Below are 23,197 nucleotides of genomic sequence, written 5' to 3'. Positions count from 1 at the left end.
TGCCTGGAGAATCCCAAGGACTGAAGAGCCTGGTGGGCTACAGTCCACAGCATTGCAAAGAAGTGACTGAACATGCATGCACCCAGAGGTAGTGTCAGAATCCATAGATTCAAGCCTCCCCCCCAGAAGACTCCCCCCAACCTCAGATGTCAATCGCAAGCCCAGGTTGTTACCTGTGCTTCTGACGGACTGGCTTTAAATTGAAGGTTCCCACGACTCCCTCCTTGGGTTTGACTGATTTGCTAGAATGTATTAGATCATAAAGCAGTGGCAGGTCTTTTGTAAACGTGTCTGACAGCCTTAAGGCCCAGAGCCCCAGTTCACGGAAACTGATCTCAGGTGGGCAGTCTAAGAGCAGGCTCTGCTTCCCCATTCCCTGACTCCAGCAGAGGCTCCAACTTAGAGAATGGGAGCTTTCTGTTTTTAATTTTGACTGTAACAGGTCTGAATTTGCAGCTGAACAAGGCTGGCACTGTTGAGAACTGTAGGCACAAGCTAGCGAAGCACCCTGAACTCTGACCACAAGAGAGTGGTGTTGTGAAACAGGTGCAGAAGGTTGGGATGGGCAGCGTGCAGGAAATGAAAGGGACCTTGCTCAGTGGGGTTCATGAAGTCCTCTGAAAACTCTTCCTGAACAAATGGTGTGAGAGTGTGTGTGTGTGTTTGGGGTTGGAAATAAAACCTGTTTGGAGAAAGATCTTGATTGTGGTCTATAATTTTCTTAAAAGACCCTTCAACTTTGATTTCTGAAAGAAAATTCATCACCATGGCTTTCTCTGATGCTGAAGCTGAAACTCCAACACTTTGGCTACCTGATGTGAAGAACGGACTCATTGGAAAAGACTCTAGTGTTGGGAAAGGTTGAAGGCGGGAAGAAAAGGGGACAACAGAGGATGAGATGGTTGGATGGCATCACCGACTCAATGGGCATGAGTTTGAGCAAGCTCTGGGAGTTGGTGATGGATAGGGAAGCCTGGCATGCTGCAGTCCATGGGGTCACAAAGAGTAGGACACAACTGAGTGACTGAACTGAACTGAACTGATGATTTTCTCTGCTTTTTTGATCTTTATTCTTTTGCAGTTTAAATATTGTTTAGAAGTTGACAGTGATTTTATCCTTACACATAAGACCCCTTGGATATGCTCTGTAAACTGGGAATCTTGACAGTGTGGAAAACCAGCTCTTTTTTAGTTAATGCTGGGAGCTGTGGAGTAAGTTCGTGAACTTTGGGATAAGCAAAAGCAGCTTTATGTAATTAAGCCCTGAGAGTTGTGTTGCTGAAGCTCTATGATCTAGTTCTGTCCTGCCCTAACCCTACCCCCATTTCCTACTATGAGCAAGCTCTTTGCAGTGGGAGTGGTGAAATTTTTTTTCTTTCTCTTTTTTAACCCATGTGACCAGTAAACAAGGTTTTAATAGTCCCATGATTCCTTCTCTCTTGTTACATTTCTAATCCTGCAGAGAACAGAGAAGAAGTAAAATTCCAAAGGTAGGTGAAATGTGATATATATTCACAAATAAAAATTCCTCAGGTAACATTTGTCCTTTCTCTTTGTGGAGTCTCATATACTGATATGAAATGAATGAAGTGTGATTTATGTATATGTGTATAGGTACATTTTATCATATTTTACATAGATATATGTGTATATATATATGCCAGTACATGGCATCAACTACTGGAGTATTTACCAATTTTTTTCCCACTTGGCAGAGGGATTGAGTCAGCTTTTGGGATGAGACTAAGGTTGGCAAATCTGTTAGATTTTATTTTTGGACAAATGTAGCATCTTCAAAAAGAGTTTGAGGTAATTTATAGTAAAAGACACATACACAAAAGAAGTTATTAAAATGCAAATGAAACATAAAAAGAGAAAGAAAATCCACGTGTTGAAAGAGAAGAGAGAAGAAAAAAATGCTATTTATGAGGACTAATAGAATTACTATGACTGAACATTAAATTTGGCCTTAAACCACTAAGATAATATGGAAAAATTAGATAATTTAAAAAGAATCAATAGTATACTATTTACTTAGAAAAGACAAAGTCTTTCCTGGTACTAAATGCATGACAGGATTTATCATATGGGATCTTACACAGTGTATAAATGCACAGGGTTCTTGATAAGAATTTTATGACAAATGCAGAAGTTATTTTCTTCAGGCTGTTTCTTTTCTTCTCTTTTTAATCAAGGTGGTATTTTTTAAAATTATTATTCAGCCTTTATTTAATTTATTTATTTTTTTACTTTACAATATTGTATTGGTTTTGCCATACATCAACATGAATCCGCCATGGGTATACACGTGTTCCCCATCCTGAACCCCCCCTCCCACCTCCCTCCCCGTACCATCCCTCTGGGTCATCCCAGTGCACCAGCCTCAAGGTGGTATTTTAATTTTTCTAATTTGAGTGGAAAACACACAGGTGACAGTTCAATGAATTTTCACAAAATTTGCATTTCTCTTACAGCCACACAGGTCAAGTAATAGAATATTATGAGCACTGTAGATAATCCATTAATACCGTTCTCATTTGATGAACCCTACCTCCTCCCCCAAAGTAACCAGTAATATGATTTGTATTAATATCAACATAGATTAATTTAAATTTTTTAAAATAGCTTTAAAAATATTTAGTTTTATTTATTTGGTTGCTTCAGGTCTTAGTTGTGGCATCAGGATCTAGTTTCTCGACCAAGGATTGACCCTTGGCCCCCTGCACTGGGAGTGTGGAATTTTAGCCACTGCACAGTCAAGGAAGTGCCAACATAGATTAGTTTTGTATTTTAAAACTTTGTGTAGATGGAATCATGTAGTATGTGTTCTTTTGTGTGACAGTATTATGTTTGTGGGACTCATTCATGTAACTTTGTAGCTATAGTTTGTTTTTGTCACTGTATAGCATTCCATTGTATGAACATATTTCAACTTATTTATCCATTCTACTGTTTGTGCATGTGTGGGTGGTTTCCAGCTTTTGGCTATCACAAGTAATGTTTATGGTGTACATATTTTGTTGTTGTATACCTAAACTGGAATCTTTGGGTATAGGGAAGGTGGATCATTATCTTTGGCAGATAATGATAAATTGCTTTTTCCAAATTGAATATATTTACTTGTTCAATAGCAATGTTTGATTGTTCTTGTGAACTCTTTTTAAGAAACTTTTATTTTTGGCTGTGCTGGGTCTTTGTTACTTTGCTCAAGCTTTTTTTTTTTTCTCTAAGTTACGGTGAGCCGGAGTTACTCTTCACTGTGGTGCTCAGGCTTCTGATGGTGGTGGCCTCTCTCACCGCGGAGCACAGGCCCTAGAGTGCGGGCCCAGTAGTTGTGGTGCACAGGCTTAGTTGCTCTGCTGTACCTGGAAACTTCCCAGATCAGAGATTGAACCCATGTCCCCTGCATTGGTAGGCAGATTCTTATCTACTGCACCACCAGGGTCAGACATCTGAGTTAAAGATTTAAAAATTTGTTTCTATACTTGTTTGGACTGCACTGGGTCTTCATTCCTGCGTGTGGGTTTTCTCTAGTTGTGGCAAGCAGGGGCTGCTCTCTAGTTATGGTGCATGGGCTTCTCACTGCAGTGGCTTCTCTTTTGCAGAGCAGGGATTCTAAGGTGAACGGGCTCTCAAGCCCTAGAATGAGTGGGCTTCAGTAGTTGTGGTGCATGGGTTTAGCTGCCCCTGTGGCATGTGGGATCTTCCCCAACCAGAAATTGAACCTGTATCCCCAGCATTGGTAGGCAGATTCTTAACCACTGGACTGCCAAGGAAGTCCTCAGTTAATGATCTTAGTGCTTTTTTTTCTGTATGAGAAGATGCAAAAATCTGGGTTCGTTAAATTGTTTTCCACCTGAGATATCTTGAACTAAGGCATCTATTTTTCCAAAGTATAAAATGCCTTATCACATTCTTCATCTTGAATTCTTTTCAGAGTGTACTGCCAGTCAGTGACTGCAGAGGCTAATGACTTGATCCTTGTAGAACTGGATAGTGGGCAACATTCTTTGTTTTGCAAGTAACACCTAGTTTGTATGCCCAGTGTGAGGACAAAGAACGTCACAATGGATCAGTCCATGAATCCGTGCGTTGTTGATAGACTCACTCTTTGGATCAGTGACTAGACTGATTTAACCTTATAGATAAACCCACATCTGAAGATTTAAAAAAAGGAAATAAAAGCTATTCCTTATTTTGCCTTGTGCTATATAGCAGAGAGACAGGTCCCCTGCTTGAGACTGAAGGTCAGGGTGAACTAGTATGGCCCAGTGTAGTGATAAAAAGCATATAGAAAAGACTAAGGATGTTGCAATGCTTGGAGTTGCACACACTGAAAAAGTGATTCTGATAAGACCTGGAGGAAGATGCAGGGTTCAGGGATAAAAGTCTAAAATGGCAATAATAAAACAACCACCAAAGTAATCCTAATAATATCTAGAAATTACATAGTGCTTTACATGTATTAACTCACTTAAACTCTCCCAACAGATCACTGAAGGGTCCTTTTTCCCATTTTGAAGATGAGCATGCAGGTAGAGGGCTTCCCTAATGGTGCAGCGGGGAAAGAATCTACCTGCAGGGCAGGAGCTGCAGCAGACCGGGGTTCGATTCCTGGGCCAGGAAGATCCCCTGGAGGAGGAAATAACAACCCACTCCAGTATTCTTGCCTGGAAAAGTCTCATGGGATGGAGGAGGCAGGCGGGCTACAGTCCGTGGGGGTGGCAAAGAGTCAGACACGCCTGAGCATGCACAATAGCAGCACAGGTAGAGAGGCTAATTAACTTGCCCAAGGCTACACAAGTAAATGGTAAAGCCTGATTTGAGCCCAAGTAATCTGACTTCAGAAAACATGCTCATATTTCTGTGCTATCCACAAAATCAGGGTTGAGGTCAGGGGAACTCATGCAGATTGGAAAGGAATAAAAGGAAAGGTAGGCAGAGTATTAGCCAAGAGTCTCACTGGTATAACAGACTCCAAAAAAAGTGTTCTGAGAAATGTAATGTGTTCTGCACTATATATATTTTTAATTCAGCTGCACTGGTTCTTCACTGTAGTATACGAGGTCTTTAATTGTAGGGTCAGGGCTCTTAGTTGTGGTCCGTGGGATCTAGTTCCCTGACCAGGGACTGAGCCTGAGCCCTCTGCACTGGGAATGCCAGAATCTTAACCATTGGACCTCCAGGGAAGTCCTAGCTCTGCATAGTTGCTGAAGAGGAAAGTTACAGAAGCCTGAAACACCTCCAGGTTTGGATGTGAGAGTCTTCGGCACACACCAAGTACAGTGACTGGGTGGGGAAGCCCAGTTTAGGAGCGAGCCTAACCTTGAGGATTGCCAACCTCCCTAGGACTTCTCCTGGGTTTTCCCTTTCATTTTCACACCTGTGTCAGGTTTTTATGATTGCTCTACTGAGAGATAGATGACACGGTATTATGGCTAGTTTTTGTTGGGATTTTCAAGTTTAAGAGAAACCAATCAGGGGTAGTAGTCAATATTAATATTTCTAATATCCATACCAGTGGCTAGTGACCCTGTGTGCACCCCAGATTCCAAGGCATCCAGAGAGGTCAGTTCAGGGGCCCCCAAACCTTCCTGCTTCCTCCCTGGGGCCCTTTCACTGAATAAGACCTGGGCTGGTGAGGATGGGCTGCGAAGACTCATGTTGGCGGGAGGAGAGACAAAGAAGGGACATCCTGGTGGGTGCTTAGGCAGAGATTAAGCCATCTCTACTTTCTCCTGGAGCCCCTGGAACCCTCTACTTCCCCACACCTTTTTCTACCTTTCTTTCCTCTTCTGCTATATTCTCCCTTTCCTTTCATGCTTACATGGCCCCATCCACAAAAACAAACACCGTTCCCTTAGAGAAAAGCTCACTCTGCTAAGTGGGGAGAGCAGTAAGGGAATCTCAGGCTGGGGGATGGCCAGATGAGCTCTACAGTTCATTGTAGATAGTCTTAGGATGAAGTGTCCAAGACAGAATGGGCTAATGACTTCGTTGTTGGTAAAGAAAAGGCTCAGAGGAAACACCTACAGAGTCATGTTTCCATTTGAGAGTCTTCAGTCCAAGGAGGTGGCTCAGTGAAGACACCTGCTAAGCAGAGCCTAGTCCTCAGTATTGCCCTGAGACTTCTCCTAGGTTTTCCCTTTCTTTCTCCCAACCTCTTAAGGTTGTTGTAGTTGTTCAACCTTGGGACTGTTGACATAGGTGGATTATTTTCCCCTATCCTTGGAAACACTTGTTAACTCTTGTCTTTTTGATAGCAGCCATTCTAACAGACGTGAAGTGATAGTTCATTCTGATTTTGATTTGCGTTTCCCTGATGATTAGTGATATTGAGCTTCTTTTCATGTATCTGTTGGCTGTTTATATGACTTCTTTGGAAAAATGTCTACTCAGATCCTCTCAGTTCAGTTCAGTCGCTCAGTCGTGTCTGACTCTTTGTGACCCCATGAACCGCAGCACGCCAGGCCTCCCTGTCCATCACGGACTCCTGGAGCCCTTTTGTAATTGGATTTATTTTGCTATTGAGTTTTATGAGTCCCTTCTATATTTTGGATGTTAACTCCTTATCAGATATACAGTTTGCAGATATTTCTCTCATTCTATAGGTTGTCTTTTCGTTTTGTTGATTGTTTCTCTGGTTGTGTAGAAACTTTTAGTTTGATGTAGTCCCACTTATTTTTGCTTTTGTTGCTTTTGGTTTCACAGCCAAAAAGATTATTGCCAAGGTCAACATCAAGGAATTTTCCCTATGTTTTCTCACCTGGGAAGCCTGTGGGCTTGTCATATATGGTCTTTATTATGTTGAAATATGTTTCTTCTGTGGGGCTTCCTTAGTAGCTCAGCTGATAAAGAATCTGCCTGCAATGAAGGAGATCCCAGTTCAATTCCTGGGTTGGGAAGATCCCCTGGAGAAGGGCATGGCAACCCATTCTAGTATTCTTGCCTGGAGAATCCCCATGGACAGAGGAGCCTGGAGGGCTACAGCCCATGGGGTTGCAAAGAGTGGGACACGACTGAATGACTAAGCACAGTACATACTTTTCAAATAGTGACATCAACAGAGCTGTGCTTGAGGAAAATTATCAGACGGCACTGTGGGGAGGCGAGAAGGGACTAACACTGTGGGGATGGTGAGAATGCTCCTATGATAGGGCAAGCAAGAGGTACTGAATGTTGAAGGCTTGAACAATGGGTGTGACCATGGGATTGAAGGGTAGGGGACAGGTGCTCCAGATAGAGAGCTGGACTCTACAGCCTCATCTCTGGAGGGAATGCATGGGGCAATGAAGAGAAAGTGTCAGAGCCTTAAGACTAAAAATAATACAAATAGAAATTGGGAATCCTGGAGGAGAAACAGTTTTAGGAGAAAATATGATGTGTTCTATCTTGGATATATTGACTATCTGGCTCAACATCTGGCTGGAGAGTACTTAAGGAAATTAGAAACACAGGATAGAGCCTCAGAAAATGGTCAGGTCAAGGGATATAGATATTCGAAATAGTCAAGACATCTCAAGGCTTTTGATTCATGTTCAATTTTGGCTTATGTTTTGGGATTCTGCCTGGCCTGGCATATCTCTTTTTCAAGTTTAGTCTTACTATGTGGTGGTTGAATAGTAATACGTAGAAAGGCTGTGGGTTCCAAGCTTCCTCTTCACCGGGGACATGGATTCTCATCTTTGAATGGCATCAGGAAATTACCCTTTTAGTCAACAGACAGGCAGGATGAAGCTCTGTTAGTACAGTGCACCAGAGAATGACAACTGGGCAGAACAGAGGCAGTTGTCTAGAGAACACAGGACTCATACTGGAGAGAGCAGAAAACTTGGGGGAGGGGAGAGAATACGGAGGCAGGGGGAGGAGGGAAAAGGAGAGAAAGAGCAGAGGAGGGAGGGAGCATTCAATGTCTCTGTCCACTGTTTTCTCCACTTCACTGGCTCCTCGATTTCTATTCACCTCTACCTTCAACAGTTCTGGACCTAATTATAAAAAAATGATTCTCTGCAACACCAGTTAGGTGTTTCACAATTCAACTCAGTTCTGATGCTAACGACAAGGAGACAACATTAGATTTCACAAGTTAAGGGTTCAGTCCTACAAGCCTACTATTCTCTTCACCCCTCACTTTGGACACCAGTTATAAGCCCAGATTATCACCTGTGCTTCTGACAGACAGTAGTTTCAAGGATCCAGCAACCCCATCCTTGGGTTTGATTAATTTGCTATAGTGGCTAACAGAATTTACAGAGGGACATTTTACTTATTTGATGATTGGTTTGTTATAAAAGGATATAACTCAGGAGCAGCTAGACGGAAGAGATGCTTAGGGCAAGGTCTGGGTTTCCTTGCAGCTCACTTGGTAAATAATCTGCCTGCAATGCAAGAGACCCGGGTTCAATCCCTGGGTCAGGAAGATCCCCTGGAGAAGGAAATGGCACCCCACTCCAGTATTCTTGTCTGAAGAACCCCATGGACAGAGGAGCCTGGTGGGCTACAGTCCATGGGGGTCACAAGAGCTGGACACGACTTAGTGACACACGACAGAACTTAGTGGACACGACAGAACTTCTCTGCCCTCTCCAAGCCACCTTCCCTGAATCTCCCAATGTTCATCTGGAAGCTCTCTGAACCCTATCCTTTTTGGTTTTGGTGGAGGCTTCATTACCTAGGCATAATTGATTTAAATCATTGTATGCTTCGTCGCTCAGTAGTGTCTGACTCTTTGTGACCCCATGGACTGCAGCCTGCCAGGTTCCTCGGTCCATGGGATTCTCCAGGCAAACATACTGGAGTGGGTTGCCATGCCCTTCTCCAAAGGAACTTCCCAACCCAGGAATTGAACCAGGGCCTCCTGCATTGCAGGCCAATTTTTTACTAGCTGAGCTATCAGGGAAGCCCCTTAAGTCATTGGCCGTTAGTGATTAAACTCAATCTCCAACCCCTCTCCTCTCCCTGGAGGTCAGGAGGTGGAACTGAAAGTTCCAACCAGTTCAGCACAACGTAGAACTCTACTGGGCAGTCTTTGTTCAAGGACCCTCGTTGGCCTAGCTGAGAGTTTCTCAGGGCTGAACTGCAGTTTAAGTTTCTTCCTTTTAAATCCAACTTTCCTTCTCTTTCTTGTTTCAGACCTGTATTGGCACCTACTCCTGCACTTTCCACCTTTAGTCTCTTTAGTTATTTTCCCCCAGTGAATGCCTTGCATGTCTGTTTCTGTCTTGGAATCTGAACTGACACACAGGGATATTGATAGGACCTGCCTTAATGGGCTGTTATGAAAATTCAATGACTTAATATATATGAAATGCTTATAACAGGACCTGTAATACAGCACGTGCTTTGCAAGTGTTAGCTGCTCTTACTATAATTTTATTATGCTTTTGATCTCAAGTTATACTTTATTCTCACTAGGAAACCTCTCAGTTCTTGGACTGGCTTGGAAACCTCTCCTGAATGCTCCAACAGCATCTGGCCCTTACTTCTATTATGGTTGGCCCTCCATATTTATGGGTTTTGCACCTGCAGATTCAACCAACCACAGATTAAAAATATTAGGAAAAAAATTTCCGGAAAGTTCCAAAAAAGCGGAACTTGAATTTGCTTCATGCCAGCAACTATTTACATAGCATTTACACCACATTTACAACTAATTACAGGCATTTACATTGTATTTTCACCTATTTCCATATCATTTACATTATATTAGGTATGGTAAGTAATCTAGAGATGATTTAAGGAGGATATTCATAGGTTATATGCAAATACTATGTCATTTTACATAAGGGACAGATTTTGGTATTTGTGAAGGGTCCTGGGACCAACCCCTCATGGATACCAAGGGATGACTGTATATTGCATTGTTTTCTTGTCAGTCTTTACACTTGGACCATGAATTCAATGCATAATGGAATCTTGTTTTGTTCGCTTTTGTGTATCAGTGCTTAACATTGTGTCTGAGTCATAGTGGATGTTGAATTGATGTTGTTGAATGAAAATGATTCAGTGGAGTCTTAACAGATGAGTATTATTTGTCAAATGGATGAGAGCTGGCAAAGAATTATAGACAGAATTGTATACTGGGGCATGAAAAGCCTGTACTGTGTGGGTTATTGAAAGGTGCTTATTACAGCTAAAGAGTAGGGTGCAAAAGAGGATGGTAAAAGAGGAGGCTAAGAAAGAAATCTGGAATCAGAGCTCTGGGGAGACCTTAAAGCCAAGCTAAGGTAAGCATTGTGTAGGCCTTGTGATGTCCTAGTGGGCCCAAACCCATCTATTAAAAAAAAAAATCTTTATTTATGGCTGATCTGGGTCTTCGTTGCTGCACTTGGGCTTTCTCTAGTTGCGGTGAGTGGGGGCTTACTCTCTGGTTATGGCACGTGGGTTTCTACCTGTGGTGGCTTCTCTTGTGGTGGAGCATGGGATCCAGGCATGCAAGCTTCCTTGTTTGCTGCGTGTGGGCTCGGTAGTTGTGGTTCTCAGGTTCTAGAGCACAGGCTCATAAGTTGCAGTGCTCAGGCTTAGTTGCCCCATGGCACGTGGGATCTTCTCAGGCCAGGGATCCAACTGTTGTCTCCTACATTACAAAGTGATTCTCAACCACTAGACCACCAGGGAAGCCCCTACACCCATCTTTGACCTCTATCTATGACTTCCCAGGTGGCTCTGTGTTAAAGAATCCACCTGCCAAGGCAGGAGACACAGGAGATTCAGGAGATTCGAGTTTGATCCTTGGGCTGGGAAGATTCCCTGGAGAAGGAAATAGCAACCCACTCCAGTATTCTTGCCTGGGAAATCCCATGGACAGAAGAGCTTTGTGGCTTCAGTCCATGGCGTTGCACAGAGTCGGAAACGACTGAGCGACTGAGCATGCACATGACTTTATGAGTCATGTGTTAGTTCAGCCAGAAACTACAGATTGCCCCCAAAAGGTGGATGTTTCTCTAGAACTACGTATAGGAGTGTAGGCGTCTCTGAACATTCATTTCAACAATGCATATGATTGGTCTATATTTACAAACTGCTGTGGCTACAATGTCTCACCAAACTGTTAGATCTCTTAACTAATCTATTTGCTTTCATCATACCCCTGTTAAATCCATTCTTCATTCCCACTGTGAGACAGATCTTTCTAAAGCTAAACCTGGCCATCTTAGCCTTCAGTTTAATACCTTCTAATGGCACACCCTTGTTGCCTATAACATACATCCAGATTCCTTCGTGCGGTTTACAGGACTCCTCCTGGTCTGACCCTTTACCACTTCACCTTCCATTCCTTGTTCCATATGCTCTCTACATCACCTAAACTGCTTGTAGGTATCAGGAAGTTTTATGCTGCTCACTCCTCCGTTCATGTACACATTATTGCTGCCTGGAATGTAATTTCATCCTTATCCACTTTTTGAACTCTTTAACTATTTTATTGGAAGTATTTCAAAAATTATTGCCTCTGTGAAGCTAGGTCTAACTTAGCAGGTAGTGGGTCACTCTCCTTTATAGCTCCATCAGACTATGTATACTTCTGTTTTGCATCTACCACAATTGCAATGCAGTTGTTTGGTTACTTCCCTGATTCCCCTCTCTAGACTGTGGCTAGAGGGTAGGACCATGTGTTAGTTAATACAGAGTGCTAGCAAATAGTGCAATGGTTGGCACATAGTAAATACTGGTTAAAGAAAAAAGGAAGGAATAAAATGAAAGCTGTTCTTTTTCTTTTGAAGGAGGTCCTCTCACCATGTGGCTGTACCTGGCGGTCCTCGTGGTCCTGTACTACCTCCTGCGCTGGTACCGGGAGAGGCAGGTGGTGAGCCACCTCCGGGACAAGTTTGTCTTCATCACGGGCTGTGACTCAGGCTTCGGGAACCAGCTGGCCAGGCAGCTGGACCTGCGAGGCTTGAAGGTCCTGGCTGGGTGTCTGACAGAGCAGGGGGCAGAGCAGCTGAGGAACCAGACATCAGACAGGCTGCAGACAGTGATTCTAGACGTCACCAAGACAGAGAGCATTGCTGCGGCCACTGAGTGGGTGAAGGAGCGTGTTGGGGACAGAGGTATGGGGAAGTTTTTTCTCCTTTCATTTACTTAGGCATGAAGATGTTGACATTTTATGTGCATATATATAACACATATATAATCTCAAAAGCAGGGCTTGAAAGACTGGCTTTGTCATTTGAAAGACAGTTGTGATCTTTGGCGGTGTTTTTTTTTCCTTAACAATGTTTGCATTGAAAAATGAACCCAGTAGATTTCAGGCTGTTATCTCACCTTGCAAGTGAAGTATTTATAACCACAATTCTTTTCTTCATAATTCTTTATGTTTGAAGAATTTTCAAGGTGTTCTTAAGGATCTGCTTCTTCTTCCCTTGGCTACCATCTAAAATACAGACATTCTTTGAAGCCAGACTTTGATCGTCTTTTTTTAAAAATAAGTTTTCATTTTATTTTTTCTAATTAATAGGCTGTATTCCTTAGAGCAGTGATAGATTTACAGAAAAGTTGGAAAGCACAGAGTTCCCATATGCAACCCCCCTCTTATAGTTTCTCCTGTTAGTAACATCTTGCATTGGTGTGGTACATTTATTACATTGGTAAACTGATATTGATACATTAGCATTGATGAAAGTCTATAGTTTACATTAGGATCCACTTTGTGTTGTATGGTTCTATAGGTTTTGTCAAACGTAAAATATCCTGTATTTACCATTATAGTATGATGCAGAATACTTTCAGTGTCCTAAAAATCCTTTGGCTCCACCTATTCACCTCCTCTGCCCTCCCCCACTCCTCCCAAATCCTGGCAACTGTGCAGCCTTTTACTCTTTCCATGTTGCTGTTGTGCAGTTACTCATTTGTGTCCAACTCTTTCCCACCGCATGGATTTCAGCATGCCGGGCTTCCCTGTCCTTCACCATCTCCTTGCTCAAACTCAGTGATGCCATCCAACCATCTCGTCCTCTGTTGTCCCCACTCTTTCCATAGTCTTACGTTTTCTCAGATGTCATGCGATTGGAATCATATTGGATGTAGCTTTTTAGACTGGCTTCTTTCATTTAACAATATGCACTTAAGGTCCCTCCGTGTTTTTCTGTGGCTTGAGTACTCATTTAATTTTATTCCTGAATAATATTCCACTGTATATACTACAGTTTGTTTATCCATTCACTTACTGAAGGACATCTTGGTTGTTAAATTTTTTGGCAATTATGGATAAATCCACTTTTCTAAAGTTCATTTTCTCTGGATATTATCCAAATCCTCTTTGATCCCTTTCTTCTTTCTCTCCTTGTTTTATGGTTCTTTACGTCCTGATAATTGGACCTCCTAGATATCTATTCATCCAATGAGTTCTAAAATAGTAATAAAATTATTTTTTTGGATTGAAGAATGTTTATTTTTTTTAATTTGCTTTGAATTAGGAAACTGATTTTAAAATATTACTCCTACCTGAGGATGTTCTTGACTCCAGAGGCAGAAGTTATGGTTAGTTATAGCCTCTGTGCTGTACCTAGTGGTTTATTTCTACTGTACTGTTATTATTATTGTTAATGTTTTCCCACCTGTTAGAGAGTGTGCTCAAGGACATGGATCTCTGTTAACCATCACTGTATTCCCAGTTTGTAACATATTGTCTGATACATGTTGAGGGTTCAACAGGTGTTGAATGGATCTCATTTACGCATAGTTTAATCTATTACCTTTATGCCCTTGATTTCTAAATTGTTTCTTGTTCATCACACCTGAATTTCCAACTACTTGCTGGTTTTATCAACTGGAAATTCTCCTGGAAGCTCAAACTCACCAAATCTAAAGGAGAACTCTTATTGTCTCATCTTCACCAAATCTGCTTTTCATTTTGGTCCTTGAGACTGATTCTTTTCTTCTCCCTCCAACTCCAGAGCTCAAGACAAGAAGATATACTTTCAGTCCTTTGGAAGTACTTTCTGTTTCACCCTTAAAGTGATAATATAGCCATTTAATCCAGAAAGAGTCTTTCTACTAGATTCCCTACCTTAGTGGGCCTTGGACTTCATATCTTCTAATTGTGTATATTTTTTGATGCTATAAATACTGAAGTTCAGTTCACACTGTTTGGCAAATTCCCTCAAACCAAAAGCTATCATTAGGGTTCTGTTTATCCTCCCTGGATTCCTGCCTTCTCTTTGTTTTTGGCTTGACCTTCTTTTATTTCCTTACTGATAGATGTGTTTAAGATTGAAAATACATATTCTGATTTGTTTAAGATTGAAAAAGTATGTTTTGTCTAGCATTTTTAGCTGTTTTCAACAGAAAGATTGATCAAGGTAGAAGTCTGTCATTTTTGTCTGAAACTAAACTCCTGCTTTGATTTTTATTGTTTTAGGGCTCTGGGGTCTGGTCAACAATGCAGGCATTTTTCACTCACATGGCTATGCTGAGTGGGTGAAGATTGAGACCTACAGGGATACCCTTAGGGTGAACCTCATTGGTGTGATAGAGGTGACCCTGAGCATGCTTCCCCTGGTAAGGAGAGCACAGGGGAGAATTGTCAATGTCTCCAGCATTCTGGGGAGAATTGCTTTCTTTGGAGCAGTCTACTGTTGTTCCAAGTATGGAGTGGAAGCCTTCTCAGATATTCTGAGGTAAGACTCTAAAGTTAAAACCATCTAGAAGAGTGGGATGGGGAAGGAGATGGGAGGGAGATGTGGGAAGGAGGGGACATGGCTGATTCTTTTTGATGTATGACAGAAAGCCACAAAATTCTATAAAGCAATTATCCCTCAATTAAAAAAATAAAGTGGCAAAGAAACCCCCAAACAAACAAAAGCAACCACTGAGCACTTAAATATGTCTTAGTCACCACGACCTACTAGTCACTTTCACCTACGTTATCTTATTTCATCACTTCCAAAATCTGATATGTTTACTGCTGCTGCTGCTGCGAAGTCGCTTCAGTCGTGTCTGACTCTGTGCGACCCCATAGATGGCAGCCCACCAGGCTCCCCTGTCCCTGGGATTCTCCAGGCAAGAACCCTGGAGTGGGTTGTCATTTCCTTCTCCAGTGCATGAAAGTGAAAAGTGAAAGTGAAGTTGCTCAGTCGTGTCTGACTGTTAGCGACCCCATGGACTGCAGCCCACCAGGCTCCTCCATCCATGGGATTCTCCAGGCAAGAGTACTGGAGTGGGGTGCCATTGCCTTCTCCGATATGTTTACTAGATATTATTTATTAGATAATAATCAAATATTGTTGTTTACCAGATATTATTGCTAGTCTGTTTTATGCAGAATGCTGAGGCTCAGATTTGGTATCTATTCAGAGTTCACCTGCAGCAACGGTGATCTGGCAGACGCGAGTTTTGACCAAGTCTCTGTCTCTTGTCACCACGCCACATTCTAACTCTCACGATATATCCTTGGTAAAATTTTATTTCTGGAGAGAGGATCACCTCTTTCCTCCTGTCCTCATCTCTTCACAGCAACTCTTTCTGGTGCTCATTTGCTTCCAGTTAACTTATTTCATCCCTTTATTCTGTATATCTTCTCTTTAGCTAATGGTTTCTTTTCTTTCTTATAACTTTAGTTTGCCACAACCCTCTGATGGCCGTGCCTCTACCTCCTGGCTTTTAAAAATACCTCATTTCAGCTTCCTGCTCCTCTATCAGTGGTTCCTACTTTTTATAGTTCCCTTCATATTTTAACTTCTGAGCCAGAGAATCCTGTTGGGCCTGAGATCATTTTTGTGTGTGTGTTCTGTATGACACTACATGATGTGATTTTTTATTTTTGCACTTACTATCTGTTAGGCACTGCTGTGAGTATTTTACATCTAATAAATCATTTAATTTTCATAGCAATCCAGTGAGGAAGAAGTTATTTTTATCCTCATTATATGTCTAGGGAAACTGAGGCACAGAGGTTCAGTAATTTGCCATGGCCATCTTGGTAATAACAGGCTGAGTCACTGTCCAGTCCTAAGAAGGGCTCTTCTCCCATTAAGGACCCTTCCTGGTCATGCCAGCCGTAGACACGAAGATGCAGTCACACGGTACAGAATAGTGCTGTGCAGACTCTCCTTTAGCAGAGGCTGATTCTAGGGGCAGTTTCTCTTAGAAACAAGCTATGAATATTACAAACACCATGAATTAACTTCCTATGGCAGTTGTAGTAAGTTTCCACAGGTAATTTATGGTGCATGGTGTCTTACAACAGCACGCATTTATTCTCTCACAGTTCTGGAGTCTAGATGTCTGAAATCAGCATCACTGGGCCAAAGTCAGTTGTTGACAGGGCTATGTTCTTCTGAAGGCTCTAGGAGAGAATCTGTTACTTGCCTCCTGCTTCTGGTGGCTGCTGGAATTCCTTGGCTTGTGGCCACATCAACCTCTGCCTTTATGGCCACTTTGCCTTCTCTTCCTCTGTTGGTCTTTGGGTCTACCTATGCTTCTCTTATAAGGACAGTTGTGATTGCATTTAGGATGCACCCAGAGCACCTGGCACAGTCTCCCTAGCTTAAGATCCTTAACTCAATCAAACTTGCAAAGTCTTTGCCACATAAGGTAACATTTACAGGTTTCAGGGATTAGGACCTGATATGTTTGGGAGTCATTATTTAACTTACCACATGCCATGTCTGGTATATATCTAATACAATGTGCATATCATATTATCTGCTTAGGAAAGGAGTAGGGAAATAACCAAGGACATTACATGAGTTGTTACTATATGGCAGGCATCTTTCCTGGCTTCCTGCCTATCCAACATTTTGACCACCTCCGTGGGGCCGCTGCCTGCTGATTTACCACCGCTCATGCCTCTTGGACTCCCAGGCCAAGAGTGAAGACATGCCCTTCCAACCTTTAAATCATTATTTAGTTCCTGTAGGAAATTCCAGTTTGCCTTAATTATGCTAAGGATAAACAGAAAAAGGAAGTTTTGTTCCCCATTTGAATTAGAGTTTTAAAGGGAATGGAGATGTGGTGTGTTGGGAATGTATGAGAAAGCTGCAAGGGGAAGTGAAATGCAAAGGGCCAAAGCACCCCTGGCTTGCCTAGCCCCTCCTTCTCCAATACACACAGGTACCTGGAGAATCGCTTTCTGAAGCTTTAACTTGAAAGGTTTTAGGCTTTGGTTTGATAAGGGAGGGTTTTCCCTTAGAGCAGTGGTTCTTAACTTTTAGCATGCCTCAGAGTCACCTGGAAGGCTACTTTGGACAGATTGTTGGTTCTTATTCCCAAAGTTTCTGATTTAGTAAATTTAGACTTGGGCTCAGTAATCTGCATTCTAACAAGCTCCCATATGCTGATGCTATTGATCTGGGATCCACACTTTGAGAACCATTCATTGCTTTAGAGGATCACGATGCTTTGTGTTTTATATTCTTATGAAACACTGCTCCAAACATTTCTCCTTGACATTAGCTTGGGCTTCATCTTCTCTAGCAAGGTGCTGCAACCTCTAGAGCAGGGAGCAGCCCTCATCACTGTCCCGGAGTACTGAAAGAATATCTCACAGGGTGCACAATGCCATCTTGCTTCACTTGGTGAAGGCAGCACTTCGCATAGTGCCTGATACATACACAGCCCCCTGATGAACTTTCGAAAATGTTTTTTGAACTAACCCGAATATTCTGGAGTGACCAGTGACTTGTCAATTTAATGCCCGCATCATATTCCACTAATGGTCTCTTGCAGTCTTTGAACACACTGTAATTTTTCACAGCCTGCTGCTTCTGTGTTTGCAATTCCATTAGTATGGTATTCCACTCCACTCTTTCTTCACTTGGAAATTTCCTCTTTATCCTTGGAGGCTCAACTGAAACATTTTCTCCTTACTGAAGCCTTCTTTGACTCCATCAGAAAATATACATCTTCTTCTCTACTTATGTAGCCCCCTGAATACCTTGCCTTTATAGTTCTTTTGACTTGTATTGCAATTATTTGCTTATTTATCAGACTCACTCACTGTGGGCTTTTCAGGGGTGGTGAGCAGAGTCTTAATTTACTGAGATTGTGCATGCAAAACACTTGGCCCAGTAGACACATAAAAACATTCATTTTCCTTATTATTCATTGTATTCTTCATTTTTCCAGTGTATAGCACATGGCTGAAAGTGAACAACTCTGTTAAATAAATGGATGTGGAATTGAATGGTTATGGTAGTTTGTATAATCATATCCCAATTATTGCACCTAGGGATGTGTAAAATTTTGTTTTGTTCTCCTCCATTTCTTTATCCTTTAAAATATTCAGTAAAGGTGTTTTTATAACTATTTTGTTTTGTTTTCTTTCTGAAAGCATTGAAATTGTGGTATCTTTCAATCAGAGGAATTAACTTGAGGATTTTTTTCCCTCCTAGGCGTGAGCTTCAACATTTTGGGGTGAAAGTCAGTATGGTTGAACCTGGCTACTTCAGAACAGCAATGACAGATGTGCAGAAGTCCTCAGAGATAATGAAACAAATCTGGAAAGAAACCCCTGCGCATATTAAGGAGACCTATGGAGAGAAGTTTTTTGATGCCTGTGAGCTTTTCTTTTAATGGCATGATGGATAATCTTGCATGAAAAGGGCAAAGGCTGTTGGTAGAGAGAGATTGGGAGATCGTCTAAGAATAAATCACCTTCAATAAAGCCTTCCTAAGACAAAAGGGAAGGTTCAGGAAGGTTCCAGTGCCTTCATAGTCGGTGTGGTGATGGCTGTTGTGGCTGAGGAAGAGGCCTTACAAGCAGCCTCAGACCAGAGCTTGCCCTGCCTTGTCCCCTATGGGCCTGGACACCTGAGCACCAGGGAGGTATTATGTGGTTGGAAGCGTGGAGGAGGGGGTGCCTCTCCCCTGTTTGAAGGGGCTGGTGTGGGAGGCCCGCTTAGTTGAGCATTCAGTATTATCTACTCTTTGGGTAACAGCCTAGCTACAAACTCCACATTTTATTGTGAGAGGACGGAGGGTGCATATAGTGGGGAGAGGTGAGTGGATTAGGAGAGGATTTGCAGGGCACTGTCGGCCATTCCCAGAGGCTGGACCTCATGTGCAGGCCATGGGAGTCCTGCAGGAGTGAGAAGGCTCAATTTCATGGCGTGGAGGAGGGTTGGTTTTGGGGGAAGAGGGAGGGCAGTGCTTTAAGTAGCAGAAAGTCATGCATACTAGTGTGGGGTGCACCTTCCTGGGGAAGGGGTACTTTTTTTTCACATAAAGAATTTAGCAGCTTGCCAAGGCCAAAGGGAGCAGCTCTCTTTTCCCGTTCACAAAAAGGCCCCGTGGCAGGTAGCAGTAGCCCTGGCCTTGACTTTGGGTGATATCTCAGTACAGAGAAAGGAGAAGGGGAATGTGCACATGGAAGACTCCTGACCTCCAGCCCTGTCTTCTGGGTACATCAGGCTTAGAGGGGTGGCTGTCCACAGAGGGGAGAGAAATTGGATCAAGGAAAGGCTGATAGAAAACTTCAGGGCCTCTCAGAATACAAAGCTAGGGAACTAAAATTCCTAACAAGTCAGGTGGGCAGCTGCTTTTCTGAGCTCTTCTCTACCTAAAATATTAAACTATTAGAGACTTTGTCTCCCCTTGTGGGTACATATATTTGACAATAGAAATCAAAGGACAAGAGAATTTACTAAGAAGTGGCTTTATGTAAAAGGAGGGATATATGTATTTAATGATTTAAAGGAGTTGAAATTGTTCATTTATTTGTCCCTCAGTTCAGTTCAGTTGCTCAGTCGTGTCTGACTCTCTGCGACCCCAGGAATTGCAGCACGCCAGGCCTTCCTGTTCATCACCATCTCCCAGAGTTCACTCAGACTCACGTCCATCGAGTCAGTGATGCCATCCAGCCATCTCGTTCTCTATCATCCCCTTCTCCTCCTGCCCCCAATCCCTCCCAGCATCAGAGTCTTTTCCAATGAGTCAACTCTTCACATGAGGTGGCCAAAGTACTGGAGTTTCAGCTTTAGCATCATTCCTTTCAAAGAAGTCCCAGGGTTGATCTCCTTCAGAATGGATTGGTTGGATCTCCTTGCAGTCCAAGGGACTCTCAAGAGTCTTCTCCAACACCACAGTTCAAAAGCATCAATTCTTCGGCGCTCAGCCTTCTTCACAGTCCAACTCTCACATCCATACATGACCACAGGAAAAACCATAGCCTTGACTAGATGGACCTTAGTTGGCAAAGTAATGTCTCTGCTTTTGAATATGCTATCTAGGTGCTCATAACTTTCCTTCCAAGGAGTAAGCGTCTTTTAATTTCATGGCTGCAATCACCATCTGCAGTGATTTTGGAGCCCCCCAAAATAAAGTCTGACACTGTTTCCACTGTTTCCCCATCTATTTCCCATGGAGTGATGGGACTGGATGCCATGATCTTCGTTTTCTGAATGTTGAGTTTTAAGCCAACTTTTTCACTCTCCTCTTTCACTTTCATCAAGAGGCTTTTTAGCTCCTCTTCACTTTCTGCCATAAGGGTGGTGTCATCTGCATATCTGAGCTTATTGATATTTCTCCCGGCAATCTTGATTCCAGCTTGTGTTTCTTCCAGCCCAGCGTTTCTCATGATGTACTCTGCATATAAGTTAAATAAGCAGGGTAACCCCATATATATATCCAAAATACTATCGTTTAACATTTATTATCAATATAAAAGTTATTAATAAGATATTTTATATTCCCTATTTGTCTTTGAAAATTGATGTGTAGTTTACATTTGCAGCATATCTCAACTGCTGCTGCTGCTGCTAAGTCACTTCAGTCATGTCCAACTCTTAGCGACCCCATGGACTGCAGCCCACCAGGCTCCTCTGTCCATGGGATTTTCCAGGCAAGAGTACTGGAGTGGGGTGCCATTGCCTTCTCTGCATCTCAACTGGGATATTAAATTTTCCTAGGAAGTACTTCTGTATTTGGATTAGTACAATTGATAGTTGCCAGAAGCATTATTCATAATAGCCCCAGAGTGGAAACAACTCAAATATCCATCAACTGTTGAATGGATAAACAAAATGTGGTAGAGCCATACAATGGAATATTACTTGGCAATAAAAAGAAATTAAGTACTGATACATGCCAGAACATGGATGGACTGTGAGAACACTTTGCTCCCTGAAAGAAGCCAGTCACAAAAGACCACGATCTATAATTCTATTTATATGAAATATTCATAAAAGGCAATCTGTAGAGACAGAAAGTAGATTACCATTTGCCTAGGGCAAGGGTGGTTTGGCTGTAAATGGGAGAGTGATTGCTAATGGGTATAAGGCTTCTTTTTGGGATGATGAAAATGTTTTAAACTTAGACTGTGGTGATGGTTGCATAATTCTGGATAAACTAAAAGTCATTGATTTGTATATTTTATTTTATTTTTATTTATTATTATTATTTGATTATGTCACTTGGCTTGTGGGATGTCAATTCCCTAACCAGGGACTGAACCCAAGTTACAGCAGTGAAAGCACTGAATCCTAACCACTGGATCACCAGGGAACTCCCTGATTTGTATACCTGATTTTTAAAGATTTTTATCTACTTATTTATTTTGGCTGCACTGGGTCTTCCTTGCTGTGCATGGGCTTTCTCTTTAGCGGCGAGCAAGGGATACTTTCTGTTTGGGGTGCTGTGGGCTTCTCATTGCCATGGTTCTTCTGTTGCAGAGCACGGACTCAAGGCGCACAGGCTTCAGTAGTTGTGCCTTGCCAGCTCCAGAGCACAGTCTCAGTAGCTGTGGTGGCCAGGCTTAGTTACCTGTGGCATGTGGGATCTGCCTGGACCAGGGATCCAAGCAAACTAAATTCTTAACCACTGGACCACCAGGGAAGCCCTGATTTGTATACTTGAAATGGATGATTTTTGTCTTTGTGACCCCGTAGACTGTAGCCCACCAAGCTCCTCCGGATTCTCCAGGCAAGAATACTGGAGTGGGTTGCCATGTCCTTCTCCAGGGGATCTTCCCGACCCAGGGATTGAACCCAGGTCTCCCGCATTGTAGGCAGACGCTTTAACCTCTGAGCCACCAGGGAAGCCCGGATGATTTTTATGAATGTGAATTATCTCAATAAAGAAGCTATAAAATTTCCAATTGAAAAGTAGATTCACATACCTATATTGTTCCAAACATATTTAAAATTTTCCAATAACAGAATTGAGCTTTAAAATTAAGTAAATTTTAAAATTCAGCTTTCAGTCATACTAGTTATGTTTTATGTGCTCATTAGCTACATGTGGCTAGTGGCTGTTATACTGGGAAGCATAGGTCCGATAGGCCTAATTCTTGTGGAACTAAAATGTAGTTAGACTTCTGTGACTGCGTGCAACAGGATCTTAGAAATATAAATAATAAGTTGAAAGTGAAAGTGAAGTTGCTTTGTCGTGTCCAACTCTTTGTGACCCCACAGACTGTAGCCTGCCAGGTTCCTCTGTCCATGGGATTTTCCAGGCAAGAATACTGGAGTGAGTTGCCATTTCCTTTCTCCAGGGGATCTTCCCAACCCAGGGATCAAACCCAGGTCTCCCAAATTACAGGCAGACTCTTTACCATCTGAGCCGCCAGGGAATCTCTAAACCATAAGATTGCTAACTACCATTTTTCTTTTTGTTTACAGATCACGATATCATGAAACAAGGGCTGCTGGGTTGTAGCACAAACCTAAACCTGGTCACCGACTGCATGGAACACGCTCTGACATCTGTGCATCCCCGCACTCGATATTCAGCTGGCTGGGATGCTCAGTTTTTCTTTGTCCCTCTATCTTATTTACCTACATCCCTGGCAGACTACATATTGACTAGATCTTGGCCCAAACCAGCCCAGGCAGTCTAAAGAAAAATGGTTTGATGGCCCTTGAAATGAAGACAAAAATCTGAAATTGATGATGTCTCGCTAATCCTAATGCATAATCTATAATTTTTCTAGCAATCAACTTTCTTGCTTAAACTCACTTATCTGACACCATCAGAGAACCAATATGTTGATGTTATAGATATCCAAAGCTTACTCCCTTTAGGTGCTAAATCTCTACTGTTTTAGCCATTTTTGGATGCCAATGTTTCCAAAATGCATCAGTCTTCCTGAGTAGACTAAAAACAGTTTAGCTTGTTTTGATGTTATTTCCTTATATAAGTGAATAGCTGTTCTGTGCTGTGATCAACTGTTGCTTAGGGACTATTGAGAAATGTGGGTCTGTTAATTCTTACTTGAAATGGGTTTGTACTTTGGTACTTTTAATAAATGTTTAATTTCATCTTC

The 23,197-nt window shown here is 42.3% G+C and overlaps 1 protein-coding gene across 1 annotated transcript; it reads left to right on the top strand.

Moving 5' to 3' along the window:
• The first annotated feature begins 1,265 nt into the window (after positions 1–1,265).
• LOC138437503 (17-beta-hydroxysteroid dehydrogenase type 6) lies at positions 1,266–23,197 on the top strand. Its single transcript, XM_069584944.1, has 5 exons — positions 1,266–1,490; positions 11,721–12,047; positions 14,357–14,615; positions 18,330–18,493; positions 22,554–23,197. Exons 2-5 carry the CDS (start codon positions 11,735–11,737, stop codon positions 22,769–22,771), a joined length of 954 nt encoding a protein of 317 aa, XP_069441045.1. The 5' UTR covers positions 1,266–1,490; positions 11,721–11,734; the 3' UTR covers positions 22,772–23,197.

Source organism: Ovis canadensis, chromosome 3 (assembly GCF_042477335.2).
Source record: "Ovis canadensis isolate MfBH-ARS-UI-01 breed Bighorn chromosome 3, ARS-UI_OviCan_v2, whole genome shotgun sequence".
Taxonomy (NCBI): Eukaryota; Metazoa; Chordata; class Mammalia; order Artiodactyla; family Bovidae; genus Ovis; species Ovis canadensis.
The sequence above is the reverse complement of the archived record's forward strand: the minus strand, read 5'-3'. Positions and strand labels throughout refer to the sequence as shown.